The sequence below is a fragment of the Leuciscus leuciscus genome, assembly GCF_965113295.1.
Source record: "Leuciscus leuciscus genome assembly, chromosome: 17".
NCBI lineage: Eukaryota > Metazoa > Chordata > Actinopteri > Cypriniformes > Leuciscidae > Leuciscus > Leuciscus leuciscus.
The window spans coordinates 37,195,533-37,223,274 of NC_138741.1; the positions used below are offsets into that span (position 1 = coordinate 37,195,533).

General features: G+C 38.0%; 2 protein-coding genes across 2 annotated transcripts in view; one reads left to right on the forward strand and one right to left on the reverse strand.

Annotated features, from left to right (window-relative positions):
- The window catches only part of LOC309479403 (uncharacterized protein), a 373,702-nt gene that overhangs the window by 212,825 nt on the left and 133,135 nt on the right, over positions 1–27,742 (reverse strand). The window contains exons 4-5 of the mRNA XM_082143528.1: positions 22,289–22,414; positions 20,141–20,323 (exon numbers count right to left, since the gene is read on the reverse strand). Coding sequence (XP_081999654.1) covers positions 20,141–20,323; positions 22,289–22,414 — 309 coding nt within the window. The remainder of the gene's footprint in view (positions 1–20,140; positions 20,324–22,288; positions 22,415–27,742) is intronic.
- Positions 1–27,742, forward strand: part of LOC309479377 (uncharacterized protein) — a 271,906-nt gene that overhangs the window by 199,133 nt on the left and 45,031 nt on the right. The gene's annotated exons all lie outside the window — the stretch shown is intronic.

A 27,742-nucleotide genomic window follows, 5' to 3' on the forward strand; every position in this document is an offset into this window, starting at 1 on the left:
TACAACACTGGAAAAGCAATATATCATTTTGTTAAAACTGAGGGATAAGAACAACCTTAAATATTAACATTTTGCCCAACTGTAATAGAAAACAGCAATCAGGAAAAAAAAAAATCACATGAGAATCAATATAAATAAAAATGAGATTTAAAGCAATTTTTTTATAACATAACTTAAAATACTGTATTAATGTATTACTGTAACACTTCAATAACGCTATATAATATAAAACCAAACTAACCATGGATGTTAAAGGACAAGTTCTGTATTTTACACTTAAAGCCCTGTTTTCAGATCGTTTCTGATGAAATACAATGGTTAAGATTGAAATTTGGACAAATGCTGCTGGCCCGAGAATTTTCGGTTTCTGTGGTAGCACCCCCCCACCTCCACAATGTTTGCATAGGTGCACTGGAACAATCCTTCCTAAAATGCATTAAACTTTCGTTTACAAAGACGTGAAACTCACCGAGTGGTCAGGGGTGTTCACTGATATGCTCACACAAAAATCGCTGCAAAAGATGCTTTCCAACAGGTTTTATCGTAGTTTTTGTCCAACTCCATTGACTTGTATTGGATGAAAAACTACGATAAAACCTGTTGGAAAGCATCTTTTGCAGCGATTTTTGTGTGAGCATATCAGTGAACACCCCTGACCACTCGGTGAGTTTCACGTCTTTGTAAACGAAAGTTTAATGCGTTTTAGGAAGGATTATTCCAGTGCATAATTTAAAGGAGATCCACGTCCGTCCACTTCATCTGAACACTCTCGCAGAGGTCAGAATAGGCTTTTAATAAAGAAGGAATGGCTTAGTTTCTATTTCTATTTTCAATGGCTGATTTGTCATTGAAAATAGAAAGTTGAACCAACTAAAGTAACGGTAACACTTTATTTTCAACTATTACTACAACTACTACAGATTAGCATTTCTGCCGTGTTTGCCGTGTCGGGATTATTTCACTGTCATAATGACTTGCTGTGGGGTTAATTATATTAACAGATCGTCCCAGAAGAAGCCTGGACTACATTTTTTCCGGTGAGTGAAATTCTAATATAATTTCATTTATTCATTTTATTTCGAATAATTTATTTATTATTTATAATTGCATTTAAAACTTTATTACACTCCAAGATCCAACAGACTGTGATTAGCTGTAGGCTGAAACCATGGACGTAACGTATAAAACGTCTGAAACGGTGTCATATAATGTTACGCCTGCATTTCATAATTTAGCGTAACATTTACTAACACTGACTATATTGGAAGTATTTTTTGACATGTTCTCAAAGATATGTGTAGGAAATTAGCCTGTAATTACTCAATAGACAGTACAACGAAACAAAATGAGGACTAGCTGTGATGTCCGCCACAAATTCTTAAGCTAAAATACATTTATTAACGTTACAACCTTTTGGACACTGTAGTCATTTAAGTTCTATTAATTGACAGTAGTCTGTGAAGGAGGTAACTATCTATTTGTTTATGTAAAGTTTTCCTCTAGGTGATCCAGAACATCTCAGGCTGGACCAGTGGATGCTCAATGTGAAACGACAGAATTGGACTCCTAACAAGTATTCTCGTCTGTACAGTGAACATTTCGAGAGTCATCACTTCACTACTGACTCCAGGGTACAGACACCTCGTTTCATACCTTACAAAGATTCAAGCAACATATTGGTTGAAATTGGCGAAATATTGACCATCATACATTCATTTACATTACATTACTAAATATTTGATTAGGTCACTGTTAAGGTGAAATTAGTGACACACCAGTTAAATTTAGGGTTTTCACCGATGCAAAAATCAAGCAACATGACCACTTTTTGCTAACCTTTACATTTCAGTGCTTTTAGGGCTGCACGATATTGAAGAAAAATGCGATAACTCATTACATAATGTGATATTCTATATGCGATACGATAATGCTTAAAGTGTGTAAAACTAATTTCAATTATCTTTAAAATATATTTAAAATGATATAACCTACTTGCGTTTCACATTCTTTTTTTGACAAGAAAACATCCCTACAACTTCTGAAAGTGAACATCAGTGTTTTACTGTAGCATAAGAAGTGTTATTTTAACATCAGTGTAAACCACTGGGTTTAGAGTTTTAGGTTATCCTACATTAGGTTTATTTAACAACAGAAATGGAATAATCAAATGTAAAAATAAAACACTGCTTAGTTTTCACTGTATGAATTAGATATACACTGATTCTTGTTAAAGCTACAACATTATTTTTTAAAGTTATTTTCTCTTTGTCTTTTTTTCATGACCCCAGTTATTGCAAGCTGTGGTGGTATGCATATCGCGATATATACATTTGCGATATTTCGATATATTGTGCAGCCTTACCTTTTATGCAAATACGATAAAATAAAAAAATTCTCTGTGAAATTCATGTTTGAAAAATGATTCTCCAAGCGAGACAGCGGGACACAGAATGATTCCGTTGTGACAGTTATTGCGAACAGTTACATATTCGTTTAATAGCAATAATAATTTTTAAATGTAATCTGTACATTCATACTAGTGTTAGACCGAATAATGAAACAAACGCATACATCTCTGTTATGAATAACAGCCATTTACAGCCAATATGACCAATAATGTCATATTTTGTATGCTTCCTGTAATTTTTATTAGGGAAGGACATGTCTGAAGGACACTGCTGTGCCAACCATTTTCTCTTTCTCCAAGGGCAAAGAACAACAGCCAAAAATAACACGCTTGGTAAGTATTGATGAGGTGGTAAGTGGCATCTCTATGGCCTACAGAAACCATCTCCAGGCATCACTGCAGTTTGCCAAGCTACAGAAAGATGCTTTCAGCGGCTGCTAAAAACCAATGAGGGAAGGGCTCCACAGGGAAGAGGAACAACAGCAGCCATTGTCACTCAGGTTCTTTCTGATTGTTCTGAGAAGAATCTCTTCCCACAGCTGCACACTCACTTGTTTGACATGTGTGTTGAAGCTAACCATGTCCATGTTCTGGTGAAGATGGCTTCTGCGTGGTACTGCAAAGTTAGAATAAATCATATAGCAAGACGGACGACAGATAAAATGAAAGAAGGCAAGGTAGTCCACAAAAAACGTTCAAAATTAATCAATTTTTATGGAGATTAAGGGAAAGGTGGTTGGTCGTATGTATGTGTGTGTGTGTGTGTGTGTGTGTGTGTGTGTGTGTGTGTGTGTGTGTGTGTGTGTGTGTGTGTGTGTGTGTGTGTGTGTGTGTGTGTGTGTGTGTGTGTGTGTGTGGTTGCTGTATAGCATGTTTTTCTATGTGTATGTCAGAATGTGGCTAATTAAAACTTACTTTGTAGTTATCAGACATAGAACATGGAAAATGGTACTGAGCCTATCTCTCTTTGGACAACATTGTAAATGTTACTTGGAGCCTGCATGAACTAAGTAATGTTCAATGGGTCTCATTCATGAAACACGAGCAGAACGAACTTTTGTGTAAATCGTGTGTAAAGTAGCCTGGAAATCCACACCTAAATCTAAAAGATTAATGGTCTGGTGTCGGTCAATGAAAATCGGCCAGCTCGAGGGGCGGCACCAAGCATGCATTTGAAAATCTCACAGCACGCAATTGGATAACACTACGACCAATCACAACAATAAACCCCATACGCTTAGCTACCAGCGGAGCTAACTGGTAGATTAGACTCTTCCGGTCGGCAAAACAGCAAAAACACCCTTCTTGCAAAGGAACGATTCAAGCGCCGTCTTCTGTTCCTCTTTTGGGAAAAAGCCAAGTCTAACTCGTTCATTGTAGCGGCCAAAGCCGTTTCAAACAACTGCTATTCATCCATAGCCATCTTGCAATGTTTACTGATGACTTCGACGTCACAGCGCTGTCGTCATCTCGCCTCTGGCCCGGCTATATCAGATAACCCGATGTGATTGGTGCAGCTCAGATCGAGGGGCATATTTAATGAGCTCCATTGCTCGACACCAGAGTAACTCACTGAGCAAATTCAGCTTGTGCTCTCGCGAGAAGTCTGGTTTACCAGGGTATGTGTAAAGTGGTTCTGGCGTAAATTTTCGGATTCATTAAAGGAGAACTTCGGTGAATTTTTAAGTTAATCTTGATCGTTTTACCTTTGTGAGTACTGTTTATAGAAAAAAAAACGAACCGGATCGGTGCTTGCAACGCGGAGCTGTTACAGTTAATGCCCAGAGCTCCCATTCAGCTAAAACGGCAGTTATGGGGGCATAAACCTAAAGAGTGTCTTTGTGCCTCTTAACAGACACAAAATGCAATTAAAATGTCTGTCCAACATGAACAGGGCCCTTACATGACAACAAGATGCGTTTAGCAACTTAGCCATTGTTTAAACTCACCTAAATAGTGTTTTAGACGGCTAGCTGTAGTCTCGCGCTGAAGTCCCGTGGGAACTCAGTTGTAGCCGGAAAAAGTGCGCGTGATTTTTTTTTTTTTTTAAACCACTTCAGCGGAAATCCCGCCCTGCAGCTGATTCTAAGGTTTTCATTGGTCATGTCAATCGTCACTGTAACCTAAACCAATTAAATCAGCTGCAGGGCGGGATTTCCGCTGAAGTGGTTTGGGGGAAAAAAATCGCGCACATAGTGCAGGTGGGAGGAGCGTCGTGTTCCGGCTACTACTGAGTTCCCACGGGACTTCAGCGCGAGACTACAGCTAGCCGTCTAAAACACTATTTAGGTGAGTTTAAACAATGGCTAAGTTGCTAAACGCATCTTGTTGTCATGTAAGGGCCCTGTTCATGTTGAAAAACTGCCGTTTTAGCTGAATGGGAGCTCTGGGCATTAACTGTAACAGCTCCGCGTTGCAAGCACCGATCCGGTTCTCCTTTAATGAATCCGAAAATTTACGCCAGAACCACTTTACACATACCCTGGTAAACCAGACTTCTCGCGAGAGCACAAGCTGAATTTGCTCAGTGAGTTACTCTGGTGTCGAGCAATGGAGCTCATTAAATATGCCCCTCGATCTGAGCTGCACCAATCACATCGGGTTATCTGATATAGCCGGGCCAGAGGCGAGATGACGACAGCGCTGTGACGTCGAAGTCATCAGTAAACATTGCAAGATGGCTATGGATGAATAGCAGTTGTTTGAAACGGCTTTGGCCGCTACAATGAACGAGTTAGACTTGGCTTTTTCCCAAAAGAGGAACAGAAGACGGCGCTTGAATCGTTCCTTTGCAAGAAGGGTGTTTTTGCTGTTTTGCCGACCGGAAGAGTCTAATCTACCAGTTAGCTCCGCTGGTAGCTAAGCGTATGGGGTTTATTGTTGTGATTGGTCGTAGTGTTATCCAATTGCGTGCTGTGAGATTTTCAAATGCATGCTTGGTGCCGCCCCTCGAGCTGGCCGATTTTCATTGACCGACACCAGACCATTAATCTTTTAGATTTAGGTGTGGATTTCCAGGCTACTTTACACACGATTTACACAAAAGTTAGTTCTGCTCGTGTTTCATGAATGAGACCCATTGAACATTACTTAGTTCATGCAGGCTCCAAGTAACATTTACAATGTTGTCCAAAGAGAGATAGGCTCAGTACCATTTTCCATGTTCTATGTCTGATAACTACAAAGTAAGTTTTAATTAGCCACATTCTGACATACACATAGAAAAACATGCTATACAGCAACCACACACACACACACACACACACACACACACACACACACACACACACACACACACACACACACACACACACACACACACACACACACACACACACACACACACACACACACACATACATACGACCAACCACCTTTCCCTTAATCTCCATAAAAATTGATTAATTTTGAACGTTTTTTGTGGACTACCTTGCCTTCTTTCATTTTATCTGTCGTCCGTCTTGCTATATGATTTATTCTAACTTTGCAGTACCACGCAGAAGCCATCTTCACCAGAACATGGACATGGTTAGCTTCAACACACATGTCAAACAAGTGAGTGTGCAGCTGTGGGAAGAGATTCTTCTCAGAACAATCAGAAAGAACCTGAGTGACAATGGCTGCTGTTGTTCCTCTTCCCTGTGGAGCCCTTCCCTCATTGGTTTTTAGCAGCCGCTGAAAGCATCTTTCTGTAGCTTGGCAAACTGCAGTGATGCCTGGAGATGGTTTCTGTAGGCCATAGAGATGCCACTTACCACCTCATCAATACTTACCAAGCGTGTTATTTTTGGCTGTTGTTCTTTGCCCTTGGAGAAAGAGAAAATGGTTGGCACAGCAGTGTCCTTCAGACATGTCCTTCCCTAATAAAAATTACAGGAAGCATACAAAATATGACATTATTGGTCATATTGGCTGTAAATGGCTGTTATTCATAACAGAGATGTATGCGTTTGTTTCATTATTCGGTCTAACACTAGTATGAATGTACAGATTACATTTAAAAATTATTATTGCTATTAAACGAATATGTAACTGTTCGCAATAACTGTCACAACGGAATCATTCTGTGTCCCGCTGTCTCGCTTGGAGAATCATTTTTCAAACATGAATTTCACAGAGAATTTTTTTATTTTATCGTATTTGCATAAAAGGTAAGGCTGCACAATATATCGAAATATCGCAAATGTATATATCGCGATATGCATACCACCACAGCTTGCAATAACTGGGGTCATGAAAAAAAGACAAAGAGAAAATAACTCTAAAAAAAAATGTTGTAGCTTTAACAAGAATCAGTGTATATCTAATTCATACAGTGAAAACTAAGCAGTGTTTTATTTTTACATTTGATTATTCCATTTCTGTTGTTAAATAAACCTAATGTAGGATAACCTAAAACTCTAAACCCAGTGGTTTACACTGATGTTAAAATAACACTTCTTATGCTACAGTAAAACACTGATGTTCACTTTCAGAAGTTGTAGGGATGTTTTCTTGTCAAAAAAAGAATGTGAAACGCAAGTAGGTTATATCATTTTAAATATATTTTAAAGATAATTGAAATTAGTTTTACACACTTTAAGCATTATCGTATCGCATATAGAATATCACATTATGTAATGAGTTATCGCATTTTTCTTCAATATCGTGCAGCCCTAAAAGCACTGAAATGTAAAGGTTAGCAAAAAGTGGTCATGTTGCTTGATTTTTGCATCGGTGAAAACCCTAAATTTAACTGGTGTGTCACTAATTTCACCTTAACAGTGACCTAATCAAATATTTAGTAATGTAATGTAAATGAATGTATGATGGTCAATATTTCGCCAATTTCAACCAATATGTTGCTTGAATCTTTGTAAGGTATGAAACGAGGTGTCTGTACCCTGGAGTCAGTAGTGAAGTGATGACTCTCGAAATGTTCACTGTACAGACGAGAATACTTGTTAGGAGTCCAATTCTGTCGTTTCACATTGAGCATCCACTGGTCCAGCCTGAGATGTTCTGGATCACCTAGAGGAAAACTTTACATAAACAAATAGATAGTTACCTCCTTCACAGACTACTGTCAATTAATAGAACTTAAATGACTACAGTGTCCAAAAGGTTGTAACGTTAATAAATGTATTTTAGCTTAAGAATTTGTGGCGGACATCACAGCTAGTCCTCATTTTGTTTCGTTGTACTGTCTATTGAGTAATTACAGGCTAATTTCCTACACATATCTTTGAGAACATGTCAAAAAATACTTCCAATATAGTCAGTGTTAGTAAATGTTACGCTAAATTATGAAATGCAGGCGTAACATTATATGACACCGTTTCAGACGTTTTATACGTTACGTCCATGGTTTCAGCCTACAGCTAATCACAGTCTGTTGGATCTTGGAGTGTAATAAAGTTTTAAATGCAATTATAAATAATAAATAAATTATTCGAAATAAAATGAATAAATGAAATTATATTAGAATTTCACTCACCGGAAAAAATGTAGTCCAGGCTTCTTCTGGGACGATCTGTTAATATAATTAACCCCACAGCAAGTCATTATGACAGTGAAATAATCCCGACACGGCAAACACGGCAGAAATGCTAATCTGTAGTAGTTGTAGTAATAGTTGAAAATAAAGTGTTACCGTTACTTTAGTTGGTTCAACTTTCTATTTTCAATGACAAATCAGCCATTGAAAATAGAAATAGAAACTAAGCCATTCCTTCTTTATTAAAAGCCTATTCTGACCTCTGCGAGAGTGTTCAGATGAAGTGGACGGACGTCCATCATCTGGGTTCTGCTTCGCCCTCGTCCCGTGAGCCTGACCTGTGGACACAGAAAACTCAGAAGACAGAGATGTTAAAGATCCGGGAAGATCCTGGCTCTATGTCTGGGTCGGGTGCGGATCCTGATCACGGTCATCAGACCTGGGTCTCGAAACCTCCACCGTCCTCTTAGAGAAAGCAGCACTCCTGGTTCTGGAGCGGTCTGAGGATGGAAAATTTCACACATTGAATAACAATAGCTTTAAAAGCATGTTAGTGGGCAGTAGCATACATTATTTGTCAAGCAGATAACAGATTCTTAAACATGAGAATGAGGATAAATGTTGAAATGAATGATCCACACAACAAAATGGAAATGCAGAATGTTTCTGCTTATTGTTGACAATACACAATCACATATTCCAAACAGATTATTATAGCATTACAGATTGATTTCAGCAACTTGTTTCTTTCTTGAATTAATCAATGTTTTTGACACTAATCAGTTCATTTAGTGCATTTTACCCGAGACCCTAATTGTCTCCACACTCAGATGGGAGATCGAATTGAAGGTCTTGTCTGCCTTAGAAGGGGTAACACCTCCGCCCGATTGCCCACCGAATCGTTTGTTTGTGCCAGAGGAGTATCCTGCATCTGTTCCTTTACTTAATAAAGCGTTTTACTTGCATTTGCATCCAGCCTCGTGATTGTCACAGTCTTGAGCTCAGAGCTCTCAGCAAGTATGTTATTTCCTATCCAATACAAAGATGATATGAACAAGTCACTCATGAATGATTTTTTAGAGCTAGAACAGAATTGAATTCTGCTTGGTTCACTGATTCTGTTATTCTCCTGTTTACTACAGTGAAGCCGCTTTAAAACAATCTGTATAGTATCAAGCGCTATACAAATGAAGGTGACTTGACTACAACAAGAACATTACAATGAACACACATTTGAAAATCTCACTACAAATAATCCAGAATTTAAAGCCACATTAAGTAGAAATTGTGTTTTTGTCAAACAGCGACCCCTAGAGTCGCTGTGGAATACTTGCACTGTTGTAAATATATTATAACGTTTTTACATGATTGCAGTTAAATCACAAGTAAATAGTCTATAGTCTAGGCCTACTGTATAATTTAATGTGTTGTTTTTATTGGAATGTAAACATTACAAAATGCCAGATAACATCAATTAAGTTAAATGTACGTCGCATTATTTCATAACATTGGCCGTTATGATGTCATTAGACATGATTATTGCAATTTATCATAATAGTTTGCAAATTGTGCTCGTTTACACTATTTACAACCTCTACGTTAGGCTTATTTATGTCCTGATAATTATGTGAGATATTGAAAGCTGTTCTCATGATAATCGCAGGAATCAACATCAAACGGCGTTGTCTGATATCCCTCAGGACTACGTGATAAATACACCTCACAACACCTGAGTTCAGCTGGCAAACTAATTCGTGAGGCATAGCTATCTGATTTATCAAAACGATTCCATTTACACCTGGTCACATAAATGTATTTTTGCGAAACGGATTTAAATTCGATCTTCAATTCTCGCGCTATATGCAGATTTAATGGAGTGCACGTCACCGTAATAAGAGAGAGCAGTAACAGCCCTGGTAAGATCATTTCATTTCTTTACTTTTAATGATGAAGATTGTGTGTTAAGTGTCTGCGACTTACTTTCACTTTGATTTGCGATAGTTTGCACGTTGGCTTTATTATGTTTTTTTTTTAAGCATTTTTGGGAGGAGTACAATTTACATATGTGGTTTCAACAACCATATGCATTTACACTTGTCCAGTTTCGTCTGGAATGCGTCTCAGATCTCAGAAGTGGTTTGAGGGATCGGATTCAAATCCGTCTCAAATGCGTTTCGGAGGGCATTTAAACCTGGACTTTTCACATCAGATAGCTATCCGATCTGAGAAAATGCATAAAGTGGCCAGGTGTAAACAGCCTCCATGACAAAAACATACGCACGAAAGCCGAAAACAAACGCTGGTTGGCCTCTCACGTCCAAATTTGACGAAGTGGTGGGGGAAGTGACGTATGCCGTAAAGCAGTCGAATTTTGTAGTTCTTTTTGTGCTCTGGTTACTACCCGAACCCCGAAGTTACATAGTGCCAGTAAAAGCGATACAGACCCTGTCAGGCTATGGCAGACGTGTCATTCAACCTATTGTAAGTCGATGTACCATCACAAGGATCTTGGAAATATATTATGAAGGTTGAAAAGTTACATAGTGTTGCTTTAAGACAACATATAATAATCCTACCTCTGCCTGTTACACTTCCTCACACCTGAAACTGATGGAGTGAATCTCCTGAACTTCTCCAATCTACTGTAGACCATTTCTAATCCATTGATGTTGTAACATGTGCTCTAACGTCGGGCGTTTAGTCGGATCCCGCGCTAGACACTGGCTAATCAGATCCCTGCATTCTGTACAATAAGGAGAGAGCTGGTTAGTCATGAGCATGTGACCTGGCATTTTTGAAAACAGCATCTAAAACATGATTAATATACTGTAAAATGTTCCTTATCGTTAGTTTAAAAGTGAAGTATGTCGTTTCTGCGACACTAGTGGCAGCGAGTGGAATAAATGACAAAATAAAGCATATTTTCAAAAATATATATATTTTTTACATATATTACATATTTTCTTGCAAAGGCCCCTTCTTCCGTGCATCGCGTCTTCCCCGACTCAAACATCACAAACGCAGCTCTTACTGGTTCATGTGAAGGCATGTTTCAGGTCCAACATATTAGTAATAATTTCAGCTGTGTTGCGCTTGTCTTTATGAAAATGTGCCTTTGCGCATCACAATGCTCTGTTCACTTTGACGTGTTCATGAGCTGTTTAATCTTTGAAGGAATAAATGCAGTGAATTTTGGCTTTCACTTCTGTCACTAAAGCTGCATTTCTTTTCCCACGGCTCTCGCCCCAAACTCTCGCTATACGTTGAGCTATATATAAAACATCTTACATACTTCACCTTTAACTGTTTCTGTACATAGCCTTTGCTTTATGTGTGTGTTTATCAATGTTATCAATATTATTCACTCACCTTTGGATAATTTTGGGTTCTGAAATTTAACTTTGGCTCGTTTGATTTCCGGTCTATCACGAAAAGGAGAACATCCGTTCACCATCTCGTACAGCAACACTCCTAGAGACCAGACATTTGCTGGGACGGCGTGGAATCGAGGCTCTGTCAAGACTTCAGGTGGGCAGTAATCTTCCATTCCTGTAAGAAAGACATTTGCACATTGTTGAGCTTTTTTTTTAAAGCATCAAATAATTAGTAAGTCACTACATTCAGGTTTCCACACTCCCAGAATGCTCACCAATGTATATTTTGCTGTCGTAGCCATCGCTACTAAACAGCTGACCGGATCCAAAGTCTATCAGCTTGAGCTGTAGCAGGGGTTTCTTCAACAGAAAATTCTGCGCATGAAGGTCATTATGGAAAACGCCATGATGGATGCAGTGTTGCACTGCCAGCACAGCCTGTCTCATGATGACCCGTGCTGTTGCTTCAGACAAATGATGAAAACGAATGATGAGGTCCAGCAAGTTCTCGTAGGGTTTGGGATTCTCCATAACCAGGGTGAAATTTCTTTGATCTTCAAACCAGTCGTATAGTCGGATGACGAAGGGGCTTATGGGTTCTCGCCTCATCATCATCAGCAGCGCCACTTCTGTAACGAGAGGTTTGGGATTCCCAGGCTAGAGAGAAGTAGCAGATAGAAGGTTAGCTGGGTAAAAATCTGAAGAAAACATATCATTTTGAAATGTACTTTTCTTTGATCTTTTTAGATGTGTTCAAAAGTTATTTTGGTGCCTCTAGGCTTATTTGTTGATCACATTTACACCTAATGCTTCCTACGGGCAGTGTTGTGCCTGAACGCCGTCATTGAACTCGTTCATTCTGGTGTCTGTGAACGCCACGCTCTCTCAGTTTAACTTCGTTCAATAGAGTGCCAGATTTCTATAGAGCCTTCCAGGCGAAAACCCGGCTAAAACACACCGTAAACTGGCCTTAAAGGGTTAGTTCACCCAAAAATGAAAATTCTGTCAGTAATCACTCACCTTCATGTTGTTCCAACCCCGTAAGACTTTCGTTCATCTTCGGAGCACAAATTAAGATATTTTTTATTAAATCTGAGAGCTGGATCACTGCTCCATAGGCTTCTATGGGATTGAAACTTGCAAACCCAGAAAGTTAGTAAAGACATCGCGAAAATAGTCCAAGTGACTACAGTAGCTCAACCATAAGTTTATCAAGCGACGAGAATACTTGTGCGCAAAAAAACAACAACAAAAATAACGACTTTATTCAAGTATTAATTTTCGTCTGTGTGGGCCTGAATGAATTCACGTAGTGTAACAGCGCAGGGCGTCTGTGTTGTACGTCACACGCATCACACACATGACCAGCATCGGCCAATAGTGAGCCTACGTGTGACGTACAACCCAGATGCGCTGCGCTGTTACACTACGTGAATTCATTCAGGCCCACACAGACGAAAATTAATACTTGAATAAAGTCGTTATTTTTGTTTTTTTGCGCGCAAAAAGTATTCTCGTCGCTTGATAAGCTTGTGGTTGAGCCACTGTAGTCATGTGGAATATTTTAACTTTTCTGGGCTGGCAAGTTTCGATCCCATAGAAGCCTATGGATGAGTGAGCCAGCTCTCAGATTTCATCAAAAATATCTTAATTTGTGTTCCGAAGATGAATGAAAGTCTTACGGGGTTGGAACAACATGAGGGTGAGTGATTACTGACAGAATTTTCATTTTTGGGTGAACTAACCCTTTAATATGTAGTGGAAAAAACACCCAATCTGGCAACACCAGCCACCAGTGTCTACTGACTCTCTTGTTCGATCTCGTTCATCAAAATGAACAAATCTTTTTTCGAGTCATTTCATTCATTTAATGGGCTTTAAATGTTATACTATTAACTGGCAAATTCCCAGAACACATCCACCTACGCAATCTTGATCATATTCTGAATTAAGAAATCATTATAATGCAGTCAAAAATCGTTTACAGGGAACATAAATAATTACTTTACCTTCTGAGTCTTTCGTTCATTTGTCACGTGACAAACGCAATGAATGGATCGTTCATGAATGACTCATCACTTACGTTACAAATCAAAACGAAAAGCAGCAAGAAGGCGTCGTATGATCATTTAAACAAGTTTTATGACAAGGTCGGTGAGGATGGGAAAAATCTGACGCATAGCTTCAGTGTTAAAACTGATCAAATAATTGTCTGTGGTTCTATATGGGCTGTGGCAATAATTTTGAAAAATTATATCTCGCAGCAACATGGAAAAAAAGAACTATGAACTAGTTAATTTTTGGAACTGTGAACTCAGAGTAAAATTTTGAGTATGAACTATGAACTGAACTAGTTCATTTTAAAATTTGTGAACTGAACTTTGAACTAGTTCATGTAGAAAGTGAACTTTCCCAACACTGCCTACGGGTGTATTAACTACAGTAATCTGCACTTAAACAACTCAATACACATTCAGAATTTGGCCAACTTACAATATTAAGATAACGTTTGTTGTCTATCTTGCGCATCCGCTTGATGGCAACCTGCAAAACAAAAACCCAGTTTCAATAACAGTAACAGTATTCAAGCGCCTGACAGTATTAAACCATCTGTACATTGTTTTAAATGTGTTTTGCAAGAGCAAAATGTTTGTACAATTAAGTAAGATTGACCTTTTTGCCATCAAATCTGCGTGTTCCCAGGTACACCTTGCCAAATCTTCCGGATCCAATCATCTTTCCCACGTTATAGAGAGACTCAAAGGACTCTGAAAAACAAACAGAAAAATATGAGACAATTATTAGCTTGCTAGATCCATTGTTTGTTTTTGTTTTTTTTAAATATCAGTGCTGGTCGAGAAAATAATATTATAATGGGGGAAATAATTTTAATATTCTCTAAAAACAAGCCTTACTTTGAGTGGAAAACAAGATAATACTGGTTAAAATAATAGAAGAATAAGAAATAATGATTTGAAAAGAATTGAAAAGAAAAAACTATTGAAAACAACTATTAGACACAAACATGTCAAATTAAGCAATGATATAATGACATAACTTACATTTTACTGTTAAATTCTTATCTGTAATGTTACAAATCTAAAGTAATGGGATTTTTCACACTATTGTTGTGGTTTAATTCTTTCTTTTCAGGGAAATGACTTCAGAGATTTTCGATACCAGAAATATTAGACTTTATTAACAAACAAAGCCGAGAGACCCTCTGCAGAAAGACCCCTGCAGAGAGATTGTCCAGCAAACGTATATACCTACATCCTTCTCCCAAATATGGTAATACATTCTATAGGTATTTTGAGAAATAGTTTTGTACCATGTGACTTTACTGAAATAGAATTCTCTGCTGTAACCACACAGCTCTCAGGTTCCAAAGTCACCCAAAGACATACACAGACAGAAAGGAAATAATAGTGTACAATGTGTAGCCAAATCACTTATTTTCTAAACAACAAAATCTTCAACACTATCCCCCTGACTTCTGCTTAATGCCTGCATAAATGTCCCAACATCTTATTTCAATTCACAATATTAATAATTATAGTCATTTTATTTCACAATTATCTCGATTACGAGGGCGGAGCCTGGTGATTCCGTGTCAACGATAAAGTTATTTTTCTTATTTTATCTGATCTTTTATTAAAAAGAAAACATACATTTCCAGGCTTCATTTGGCCAACTCTGGCACATGTGTGGCTCAGTTCTGGTAATGGCAAAGATCATATGGGCCATATCTTAAAATATATTTATATTATATTAAGCATTGACTTTTATTAAATGCATAGCAATGTCTTATTTATGACATAACCGACTCTGTAATGCTCGGCACGACAGCCATTTTGACGATTTTGCGTGTATTTGACAATTCAAGAGAAATAAGTGGTGAAATTGAATTATTTTCTGGATCGTATGCTGTCTGAGAAGCGGCTTTCTGTGCGTGTGTTTCTGGTGTGTGTCAGACAGCGCAAGTGCCATCGAGTTCATGCCTTATTGAAAGCGTTTAGCTTACATTCCCATTAAATTAAGAAAACTTTATTTCTAAATGTTCCCTAAACATTCAAAACGTCCAGTTTTTCCAACGTTTCAAAAATGTTTTTTCTTGGTTAAAGGAACATTCTATTTTATAATTTTGCATTATGGGAACGTTACTTTTGAACGTGCTCGGTATGTTCTGAAAATTTTAGATGAACGTCCAATTAAAACATTTCTAAAAAAAAATAGGTTTCACTTTATTTTGATGGTCCCTTTAACACATTCTGTTGACTATAAGTGACACTGCACCTACAAGTCTACTAACTCTCATTAGAGTATTAGTAGAGTATTAGTAGACTGGTAGGGTTAGGGTTAGAATAAGTTGACATGTAGTTGTAAAGTTACTTGTTGTCAGTAGAGTGTCTGTTGGAGGAGCATCACAATAAAGAGTTTGGAGATATTAAGCAGAGAGTCTACTAATGCTCTAATGAGAGTTAGTTGACATGTAGTTGCAAAGTTACTTATAGGCGACAGAATGTTCAAAAGGGACCATCAAAATAAAGTATTACCGTTACTTTAGTTGGTTCAACTTTCTATTTTCAATGACAAATCAGCCATTGAAAATAGAAATAGAAACTAAGCCATTACTTCTTTATTAAAAGCCTATTCTGACCTGTGAGAGAGTGTTCAGATGAAGTGGACGGACGTCTATCATCTGGGTTCTGCTTCGCCCTCGTCCCGTGAGCCTGACCTGTGGACACAGAAAACTCAGAAGAAAGAGATGTTAATGATCCGGGAACATCCTGGCTCTGTGTCTGGGTCGGGTGCGGATTGAGGTTGTTGGACATGGACAAACCCTGTTGGTTTGGGCTCTCCAATCCATCAACGCTGTTCGAGTCTCGGCTGCTCAGACTCAACGAATCTCTACATCTCCTCTTGACATGGACCTCAGAGAGGAACGAACCTGAGGATGACGTGATGCCAGGAGAAGAATGACTGGTGAAATACTCCAACACATTCGAGGACCATACAAATATATATATATATATATATTTATACATTTTAGAAATATATATTTATACTAAATATACCATCTGAAGTCTCTGTTGGCTCGACAGGAACTTGACCCAGCAGCGGAGGACAAAGAAACCCTTCAAGGTTGTCGGACCTGGACAAACCCTGTTGGTTTGGGCTCTCCAATCCATCAACGCTGTTCGAGTCTCGGCTGCTCAGACTCAACGAATCTCTACATCTCCTCTTGACATGGACCTCAGAGAGGAACGAACCTGAGGATGACGTGATGCCAGGAGAAGAATGACTGGTGAAATACTCCAACACATTCGAGGACCATACAAATATATATATATATATTTATACATTTTAGAAATATATATTTATACTAAATATACCATCTGAAGTCTCTGTTGGCTCGACAGGAACTTGACCCAGCAGCGGAGGACAAAGAAACCCTTCAAGGTTGTCGGACCTGGACAAACCCTGTTGGTTTGGGCTCTCCAATCCATCAACGCTGTTCGAGTCTCGGCTGCTCAGACTCAACGAATCTCTACATCTCCTCTTGACATGGACCTCAGAGAGGAACGAACCTGAGGATGACGTGATGCAAGGAGAAGAATGACTGGTGAAATACTCCAACACATTCGAGGACCATACAAATATATATATATATATTTATACATTTTAGAAATATATATTTATACTAAATATACCATCTGAAGTCTCTGTTGGCTCGACAGGAACTTGACCCAGCAGCGGAGGACAAAGAAACCCTTCAAGGTTGTCGGACCTGGACAAACCCTGTTGGTTTGGGCTCTCCAATCCATCAACGCTGTTCGAGTCTCGGCTGCTCAGACTCAACGAATCTCTACATCTCCTCTTGACATGGACCTCAGAGAGGAACGAACCTGAGGATGACGTGATGCCAGGAGAAGAATGACTGGTGAAATACTCCAACACATTCGAGGACCATACAAATATATATATATATATATATTTATACATTTTAGAAATATATATTTATACTAAATATACCATCTGAAGTCTCTGTTGGCTCGACAGGAACTTGACCCAGCAGCGGAGGACAAAGAAACCCTTCAAGGTTGTCGGACCTGGACAAACCCTGTTGGTTTGGGCTCTCCAATCCATCGACGCTGTTCGAGTCTCGGCTGCTCAGACTCAACGAATCTCTACATCTCCTCTTGACATGGACCTCAGAGAGGAACGAACCTGAGGATGACGTGATGCCAGGAGAAGAATGACTGGTGAAATACTCCAACACATTCAAGGACCATACAAATATATATATATTTATACATTTTAGAAATATATATTTATACTAAATATACCATCTGAAGTCTCTGTTGGCTCGACAGGAACTTGACCCAGTAGCGGAGGACACAGAAACCCTTCGAGGTTGTTGGACCTGGACAAACCCTGTTGGTTTGGGCTCTCCAATCCATCGACGCTGTTCGAGTCTCGGCTGCTCAGACTCAACGAATCTCTACATCTCCTCTTGACATGGACCTCAGAGAGGAACGAACCTGAGGATGACGTGATGCCAGGAGAAGAATGACTGGTGAAATACTCCAACACATTCAAGGACCATACAAATATATATATATTTATACATTTTAGAAATATATATTTATACTAAATATACCATCTGAAGTCTCTGTTGGCTCGACAGGAACTTGACCCAGCAGCGGAGGACACAGAAACCCTTCGAGGTTGTTGGACCTGGACAAACCTAAGGATGACGTGAAGCCCAGAGAAGAATCTGTGGAACCAGTTCTCCAGGATCCTGAGGATGGAACATTTCACACATCAAAAACTGTTTTTGTTTTATATATTTTTTATAATATTAATAATCAGTCAGTGGTCACATCAAATTGTTACTTTGGTTTCACTTTATTTTGGTCCCTTTAAGATATTCGGTTGTCTATAAGTAACATTGCACCTACAAGTCTACTAACTCTCATTAGAGTATTAGTAGAGTATTAGTAGACTGGTAGGGTTAGGGTTAGAATAAGTTGACATGTAGTTGCAAAGTTACTTATAGGCGACAGAATGTTCAAAAGGGACCATCAAAATAAAGTATTACCGTTACTTTAGTTGGTTCAACTTTCTATTTTCAATGACAAATCAGCCATTGAAAATAGAAATAGAAACTAAGCCATTACTTCTTTATTAAAAGCCTATTCTGACCTGTGAGAGAGTGTTCAGATGAAGTGGACGGACGTCTATCATCTGGGTTCTGCTTCGCCCTCGTCCCGTGAGCCTGACCTGTGGACACAGAAAACTCAGAAAACAGAGATGTTAATGATCCGGGAAGATCCTGGCTCTGTGTCTGGGTCGGGTGCGGATTGAGGTTGTTGGACCTGGACAAACCCTGTTGGTTTGGGCTCTCCAATCCATCGACACTGTTCGAGTCTCGGCTGCTCAGACTCAACGAATCTCTACATCTCCTCTTGACATGGACCTCAGAGAGGAACGAACCTGAGGATGACGTGATGCCAGGAGAAGAATGACTGGTGAAATACTCCAACACATTCGAGGACCATACAAATATATATATATATATATTTATACATTTTAGAAATATATATTTATACTAAATATACCATCTGAAGTCTCTGTTGGCTCGACAGGAACTTGACCCAGCAGCGGAGGACACAGAAACCCTTCGAGGTTGTTGGACCTGGACAAACCTGAGGATGACGTGAAGCCCAGAGAAGAATCTGTGGAACCAGTTCTCCAGGATCCTGAGGATGGAACATTTCACACATCAAAAACTGTTTTTGTTTTATATATTTTTTATAATATTAATAATCAGTCAGTGGTCACATCAAATTGTTACTTTGGTTTCACTTTATTTTGGTCCCTTTAAGATATTTGGTTGTCTATAAGTAACATTGCACCTACAAGTCTACTAACTCTCATTAGAGTATTAGTAGAGTATTAGAAGACTGGTAGGGTTAGGGTTAGAATAAGTTGACATGTAGTTGCAAAGTTACTTATAGTCGACAGAATGTTCAAAAGGGACCATCAAAATAAAGTGTTACCGTTACTTTAGTTGGTTCAACTTTCTATTTTCAATGACAAATCAGCCATTGAAAATAGAAATAAACTAAGCCATTACTTCTTTATTAAAAGCCTATTCTGACCTGTGAGAGAGTGTTCAGATGAAGTGGACGGACGTCTATCATCTGGGTTCTGCTTCGCCCTCGTCCCGTGAGCCTGACCTGTGGACACACCTCGTGTGAGACAGATTTCAACAATCACCAGTCAGAGACAGCAGCAAAGCCGAAGCACGATGAAATATGGCAACTTATGATTTCGGGGGTTTACATAGGCTATTGTCCGGTTTCATATTTGTCAGTCAACTTTTCAAAACACATTCGGCTGACAAAATCGGCTGACGCCGTGTCTGGGGGGGGGGGGGGGGGGGGGATTATGGTGTGGGGTTGTTTTACAGGGGTTGGGCTTGGCCCCTTAGTTCCAGTGGAAGGAACTCCTAATACTTCAGTATAAGAAAACATTTTGGACAATAAGTGTCAAACAATGAAGATAAATCTTTCTCATGCTATTATTAAGAGTTTTTTTTTTTCATAATTTTTGTTATGTCACACCATAAGACACATTTACAGTACAGTTCAGTAAAAATGTAACAAAAAGAAAAACAGAAAGAATTCTCAACCATCAGACTTCACTACATAAATATATGGGTTTTTCAAATGGTGTTTAACAAAACAAACAAACAAAACATTTAAATGCATATTTGAGGAGCCAACAGGAGTAGAGAAGGAAAAATGAAGACTAACACCAGAAACATCAGGCTGAAATGGCCATGAATCAGGGTGGTAATAACTGGAGACTCACCATCTGTCGGCTCGGACTCGAGCGCATCTGTGCCGGCTAGCGGCTCTACGCTGGGTGTGTATAGATGAGCCCGTGATTTCTGCTCAGCCTCAAGAGGAAACACTTTGGTTTTGAGGGTTTGGAAGGAACGTTTCACAGCCTTACATCCTCTCCAGAGGAAGTTCTTCCCTTTTGTCTTTTTTTCTGCAAACAACAAATATTGATTAGAAACATCTGTTTTATTAGCACAGATTACAGCTCAATGATTCACTAGTTCATGTTCCAAGAACACTAGAGAAATGGGCTCATTGCAAATGGGCGCCATGTTGGATTTCTGATCTAGCGAGTTTGTGCAGACGCCAGTGCAGAGAGCCAGAGAAACCAGAGAATGATCTTTAATAGTTGTTTATAGATTATGATACATCACTTAAAATAATACTAAGATCTATATTACTATTCCATGAGTAAATGACATTTAAATGCATGCATGTTTAAATCATGTGAATGAAATACACTTTCATTAAATACACTTTGTACATGAAGAGTAAATTGACTCATGGTGCATGAACATACGCATGTGTGATTCCCCGACCAATTATGCCTACTGTAAATATACAAATATGCAAATATAACTACATTTAAAAATAAACTATAGCACAGAAATACATAAAATAAAAATAAAATATCCATTTAAAGAATCTTAAAAAAACTTCAGTCTTTTGATTTCTGATCTTCTGCAAATCAAAGTTACTTTACGTGATGTCAGAGTATGAGAATTATATTATGCTGGTCAATTATGAACAATAGGTAAAATTGAACTACTAGCAAAAATTGAAGCAAATTTGGTGGGGCCGAGGGGCCGCTGCTGCAAATATGTGGGTGGCTCGTCCCCTAACAGATCTCACTCCAAACTCTTGATACAACTTGAGAGCTCTGTATAAACCTCTAATAAACTACTCAATAATGAGTGTGTGATGTGAACGAGTGTGAACTCTGTGACTGAAATGAGCACAGCATGATCACAAATCAATCGTGCTGCCTTATGCGTCTCAGAAATCAGAGCTTTATCAATAACAGCCGATCAAATAAAATACTTGAAAATACTACATACTGCACATTTTCTACTTTTCTTTTGACAAGAGCCTAATCTCAACTATAAGCTACTGAATCACACACATTCACACTACTTGATGTGTCTATTTAAACTTTTTAAACCACTATATGATACACAAATGAGTGTGAACTCAGTGTGAAATCAGAGCTATCAACTCAAGAGTAAGCTACTATCAACTAAGACACTACATCATACACATTTTCTACTGTTTGATATGTGCATTTAAATATTAAAAAAGTTGTACAATATGATACGCGAATGAGTGCAAACTATAGGCTATGAATGAAACCAACCAGCCACGCTGCCGTCTCTCTGTGCGTCTCTCAGAAATCGCTTGTCAAGAGCCTAATCTCAACTATAAGCTACTGAATCACACACATTCACACTACTTGATGTGTCTATTTAAATGTTTTAAACCTTGTACTATACAGTATGATAGTATATGTTTGGTGTCGCAGTCTCTCCCAGAGCTGGAAAACGTTACAGCCTATTCGTTATAATTTGTTTTTTTTTATTTAACATGTATTATTGTTTTAAGCGGAAGATATTTTATATTTTGTTATAATTACAATAAAAATGTTATCATGTTATAATTAAAAAAATGTTTTACAAATTATACAAGGCATATTTGTTAAAACTATGACAGGAACCCAAACACATCCATGCCCAGGGCACAACCATGACATAATCCGTTCCTACACTACATAAACACTATATGAAAATAAGTGTCTAACAATGAAAATAAATATCTCTCATGCTATTTGTATTAGGAGTATTATTTTTCTTAGTTTTTGTTATCTCACACCATAAGACACATTTACAGTACAGTTCAGTAAAAATGTAACAAAAAGAAAAACAGAAAGAATTCTCAACCATCAGACTTCACTACATAAATATATGGGTTTTTCAAATGGTGTTTAACAAAACAAACAAACAAAACATTTAAATGCATATTTGAGGAGCCAACAGGAGTAGAGAAGGAAAAATGAAGACTAACACCAGAAACATCAGGCTGAAATGGCCATGAATCAGGGTGGTAATAACTGGAGACTCACCATCTGTGCCGGCTAGCGGCTCTACGCTGGGTGTGTATAGATGAGCCCGTGATTTGAGGGTTTGGAAGGAACGTTTCACAGCCTTACATCCTCTCCAGAGGAAGTTCTTCCCTTTTGTCTTTTTTTCTGCAAACAACAAATATTGATTAGAAACATCTGTTTTATTAGCACAGATTACAGCTCAATGATTCACTAGTTCATGTTCCAAGAACACTAGAGAAATGGGCTCGTTGCAAATGGCCACCATGTTGAATTTCTGATCTAGCGAGTTTGTGCAGATGCAAAAAATCTGCGAACTTGCCCTTAAAAAATGTTGAAGTACAGCTTAATTTTGTCTATTTAACTGAACATGACTTTAAAGTCCTGACTTGTATTATCTTAGAGCTATTTCCATATGGACATTTCTTTGTTGTGTCACAGTCACTTCTGGCAGATTAAAGGATATTTTATGATTGTAACCTTAAAGTGGCTTTGAAACTATATGTATTGTGAAAAGTACTAGATCTATGGTTTTACTATGGTAAAACTGTATCCATGTTGTTATTTTTTTGTTCATACCATGGTTCAACTTAGTTTAATATTGCAGTAAACCTAAAGTAAAAGTATGGTAACGTTAATCATAACTATAGTAACCATACGTTTTTTGTAGTTACGGTTTTATTACAACAATCATAGATAAACCATAATTGTTGTAGTAAAACCATGGTTCATTGTGTTAGTTTCTATGGTTTTACAGCAAATACTGTGGTAAAAAGATGGTTAACCAGCACCGCTGGTCGTATGCTGCTGGGACAATATAACAATGATGTTTTCTAGAGCACCATCTTCTCTATATTGTAAAAAACATTCTTCATCTCTAGCAAAGTTTCAAATATAAGCATCCTGTGCACCGAGAGCCCATTACAAGCCCAGTAATGCTGATATGCTGTGCTATACAAGTCCTACCATTGAAGTCGGATTCATTATGTGTTAGTTCTGATGTGTATTTACTCGGTACCTTTTGTGTGGTCCTGCCAAGCGGCTGTCCGGTCCTTCGCCTCCACGGACAAGCTGTCCAGCTTCACTTGGAACTTTGGAGACATTATATTTATATATAACTTTACTGAACTACAGTTATGACCACCTGAGCTGAAGATTCCGTCAAAGTAACTCAATTTATATCGTAAATATATTAAATGACACCGTATTCTGTCAGATTCTGAATCTCAACGAGCTGTGTAGACACTATTTTACTGTTGTTTAAAGCGGTAGATTGCGTTTGTAACACTTTCATCTGTTAGTGAGTCTGAGTCTGATAATCCCTGCTGAACTGAACAATCAGTCTGTGACGTCATATGGAACTCGACTGTGACGTCACATCTGCTGCTCTGCAGCGGTCAAACACGCATATTTAACCCTTGTGCATTGTTCAAATTCACTACCCTTTCATTATGTTCGTGGCTGAAAACAGCCACTACTTTAAACTGCTGTAAAAATGTATCAGATTATTATTTTTATTTTATTTTTTCATAAATCTATTAATCAACCTCAGTCCTGATCAAAACTACTAAATGTTTTAAAAAAATCAGGATTTTAACATGGAAGCCTATGGAAGCCCATTCCCGCCACATAAGAAAAAAAAAACGAGCATAAAAACTCGAAATTATGACATTCTTAAATCATTATTATGACATAAAATGTCGAATTTATGATTTACTAAATCGAAAGTATGACTTTAAAAGTCATAATTATGTGATAAAAAGTCAAACGTTTGACATATCAAATCGAAATTATGAGATTAAAAAGTCGAAATTATGACTTTAAAAGTCACAATTATGACATAACTAAATCGAAATTATGACTTGCCGACTGGCACGCTCATTGATCTGACGCACGCGAACCGACACATGATGAATTATGAACAGATTAAGGAGTATCGATCGTGGTTTTACAAATGATGAAATTCTTGCCGTATAGCGGAACGGCATGGAATAGCTCTGAGCAAACGCACTCTTGAGAGGATTTTAAGCAAGAACAAACTTTGGCGCAGAAAGAACAAAACGTAGATGTGGCGGAGGTGGCAGCTTTCATAGAACAACAACTTCAAACATCTGGGCAATGTCATGGCTATAGATGGATGCACCAAAAATGTTGGATGAATGGGACTGTAACTGATAGGGAAACAGTGAGAGTTCTGCTGCGGCTTTTAGATGGTGAAGGGGTTGATTTGAGGTCACGAAATCGACTGAGGCGGCGTGTGTATCATAGCCGTGGTCTTATGGAGCTTATAATATGACAATATGATTTGAATTTGAATTGTGTCAATTTGATTTATTTACAAGACGTGTAATCTAACAAATTTGAATTGTATGTGGTATTTTAAATAGTTCTGAATTTGATTTCCTTAAACGAATTTATTTCGTTTTTTACATTTAGCCTATTAGACATATATTTTCAAACAGCTATTTTTTTGTTCTGAATTCTTTGACTGCAAATTCATATTCAGTTTTTAAAAATACAGATTCAAGTTTTCAAGATGAAGAAGAAATTCAGAACTTCAAATTCAGTTTTCTAAAATTCAAACCGCGGAAAATTCAGATCTTACAGAAAGTAGGTCAGGTCACAGGTCATCCACAGGGAAGAGTAAAGGATCTCAGAAAAGTCGAACAGAGCATTTTGGCTGCACTGCAGTAGTTTTCTACCGCAAACGCGGTGGTAGTTCAAGAGAATCCGTGTATCTTTCGTTCAGTCGTTTTTATTTTATTTAAAATTAAGAGTAGAAAAATGAGAAATCAGCTTGAGTATTAGATTTCTAATATTCTAGTAATAATAGTCCTCTGCTGCTGCAGTTGCACGGAGCTTACAAAATTTAACGCGTGTATTGCAACTAGGCTACATTTCATTTTCTCATCAAACAAATAACGAATGGCTCGACACAACAGAAGAGCCTTAGACAGGGCTTTCTCTCTGTGTAGATATAAATTAACCTACGCTTTGCATCAGCTGGGTATGGCAGGGTAAATGACGGCTGTCATAGCCTGCATAGTCGCTCGGTAAGTTAAAAAAAGAAAAGAAATTAAGATATAAATCAATATAATTATTTATATTTTTGTTTATGAACAAGTAGCAACACAGAAGGGTGATCCATGGATTTCATGGAGGAATGATAAGACAGCACACCTTTCCAGATCTGTTTTAAGAACACTTCATCTGGAAATCTGTGTAAGGGTCCGTTCATACAGAACGCGCTTTTTCATTGCTTTTCATTGTCTACGGGTGCAGGGGTTATTCATTGCTTTTCATTTCATTCCTTCATTTTCATTCATTTCATTTTCATTGCATACGCGCACTAGACGGACGTTGCGCTCGCTCTTCTGCAGCGTCTCGGCGTTCTAAAAACGCGGCGCTCAATTGAAAAGAAGTTCAGCTTTTAAAAACACGCCTCAAGACCTTGCGTTTTCCCCCATTCCACTGCCCACTTATGTGTAAATGTCCCCAAAGTCATAAACATCTTAAAGGTGATTTCTGTATTGATATCTTCCAGATGAACCTGCACATCAAATATCCTAGAAGCAAAATACGTTATATTAACACATACCCATATATTTTATGAAGATGTTACACTTAAACTTGACGAATAAATGTAATATTCCAACTTTAATCTGATAGTTTTGTAAATTCATGTAACAATTTCCATTGGTGTGCACAAGCAGGCGTTCTTCGTTACCATGGTAACCGTCCTGCTTCTGCATTCCACTTTCACACCATGGAAAAGTATGGAAGATATCTTCTTTCTCACTTTCACACCTTATCGTGCGCATGGAAAAGTATGGAAGATATAGGCCTACTGATGATGTTATTTAATGATACTACAGATTGCACTTAGTTGACTTCATTCTACTGTTTTGCAGAGCGTGCCATGTTTGCTGTGATGCATTTACAGGGCTTTGACCAGCGGAAGTCGCTAGTGCGGTGACGCCCTTCTGCTCCGCTGCTTTGCGCATGCGTAGAAGTGCGAGAAAATAAGTCATTATTTCGAGAAAGTTTTGAAAGCTTTAATCAGCTTTAGTGATTGGTCAGATCGGTACCGGTAGGCGGGAGATCACGAAAACAAGATGGCGCCAGTGGTCAATCAGCTTTAACGTGTCTGTGTATAACAAGCAACTTAATGCAAAATACGAATTATTTAAGTATTTTTGCCTGTAATTTATCAATTGTGCATTAAATATAGGATTAATTGTGCATTAAATATATGATAAATAAATAAATAAAATCCCGCTTTATATTATGATAAGTATAACGTAGTCATTCGTCACGGTCATTTCCTGTTTGGACTGGACAGAAACTCTGCACCTGAGAAGACATCTGTGGACCTGATGAAGGCAACTGTTATCCAAAAGGTAAGTTATAATGTTGTTTAATTCCTTCTCTAATAGCATGTGGGTCCGGTTGGCTTGTTTGTGCATGTTCTGTATGCTCTTCGCTGCTCGTTTTACAGTTAGAAAGCAGCTAGCGCGTGATGCTAACGGTGCTAGCGGACCTAGCAGCTATAGTGATTCTGTTTACAGACTTTTTTTTAATTTTGTGATCTCATGTTTGAAAGAGTTTCAAAATATATTGTTAGATCAGTGTTATAGAAGGCAATATAGGAGGGTTTCTTTTGAGTTATTCTTGTCTTATGAATATAAAATTTCGCCAAAATGATAAAAAGATTAATTTATATAATTTTGTTTTTCAGAAAAAAAGGTGTTTTGGAAACAAAGTAAAATGTCATGAGGGTTTACAGACTGACATGAGGGAATCAGCGATGCTTGTTATTTTAAACTCGTTTTCGATTGCACTATATTTGTAACTGCTACCTTTTCTGATCGCATAAAATAGTCTTATCCATCATAATAACGCGTTGTTGTCATGACTACAGTATGTGAAGGGGAGGGTGTTTCACCCAGTACAGTATCCTGATATGCTACTGTTAATATTACTACAGTTCTGCTTGCTTTAAACACATTAAGACACAAATATGTGCTCTTATTACTCCTGACTATAATAACATATACTCTGAATATTATTAGAACTGTCAGTCTGATTCAGTCTTATTAATACTGTCACTATTATTGCATATAATTTATCAATTGTGAATGAAATCTATGAATGAATAGTTATCATCAATTAACATATTCCTTAAATATCATATAATAAAGTATGACCATACCATAATTGATCAATTTATTTAAAACAAGCTTTTTGAATAATATGTCAAATGAAATGCAATGGTCATGATGATTAATGAGGGTCTTTTTCTATGAGCGCAGACACATGAGATGATGGCTGAAGTGAGTCAGTGAAGGAGAAGATCAAGATCTGGAGGAGGACAGACACCGATGAGCTCCAGGGCAGATTCAGCAATCATTATAAAGGTGAGTTCAGTGTTTCCATGCTTAAGTGACACTGTTTAATAAAGCAGATACATTATGT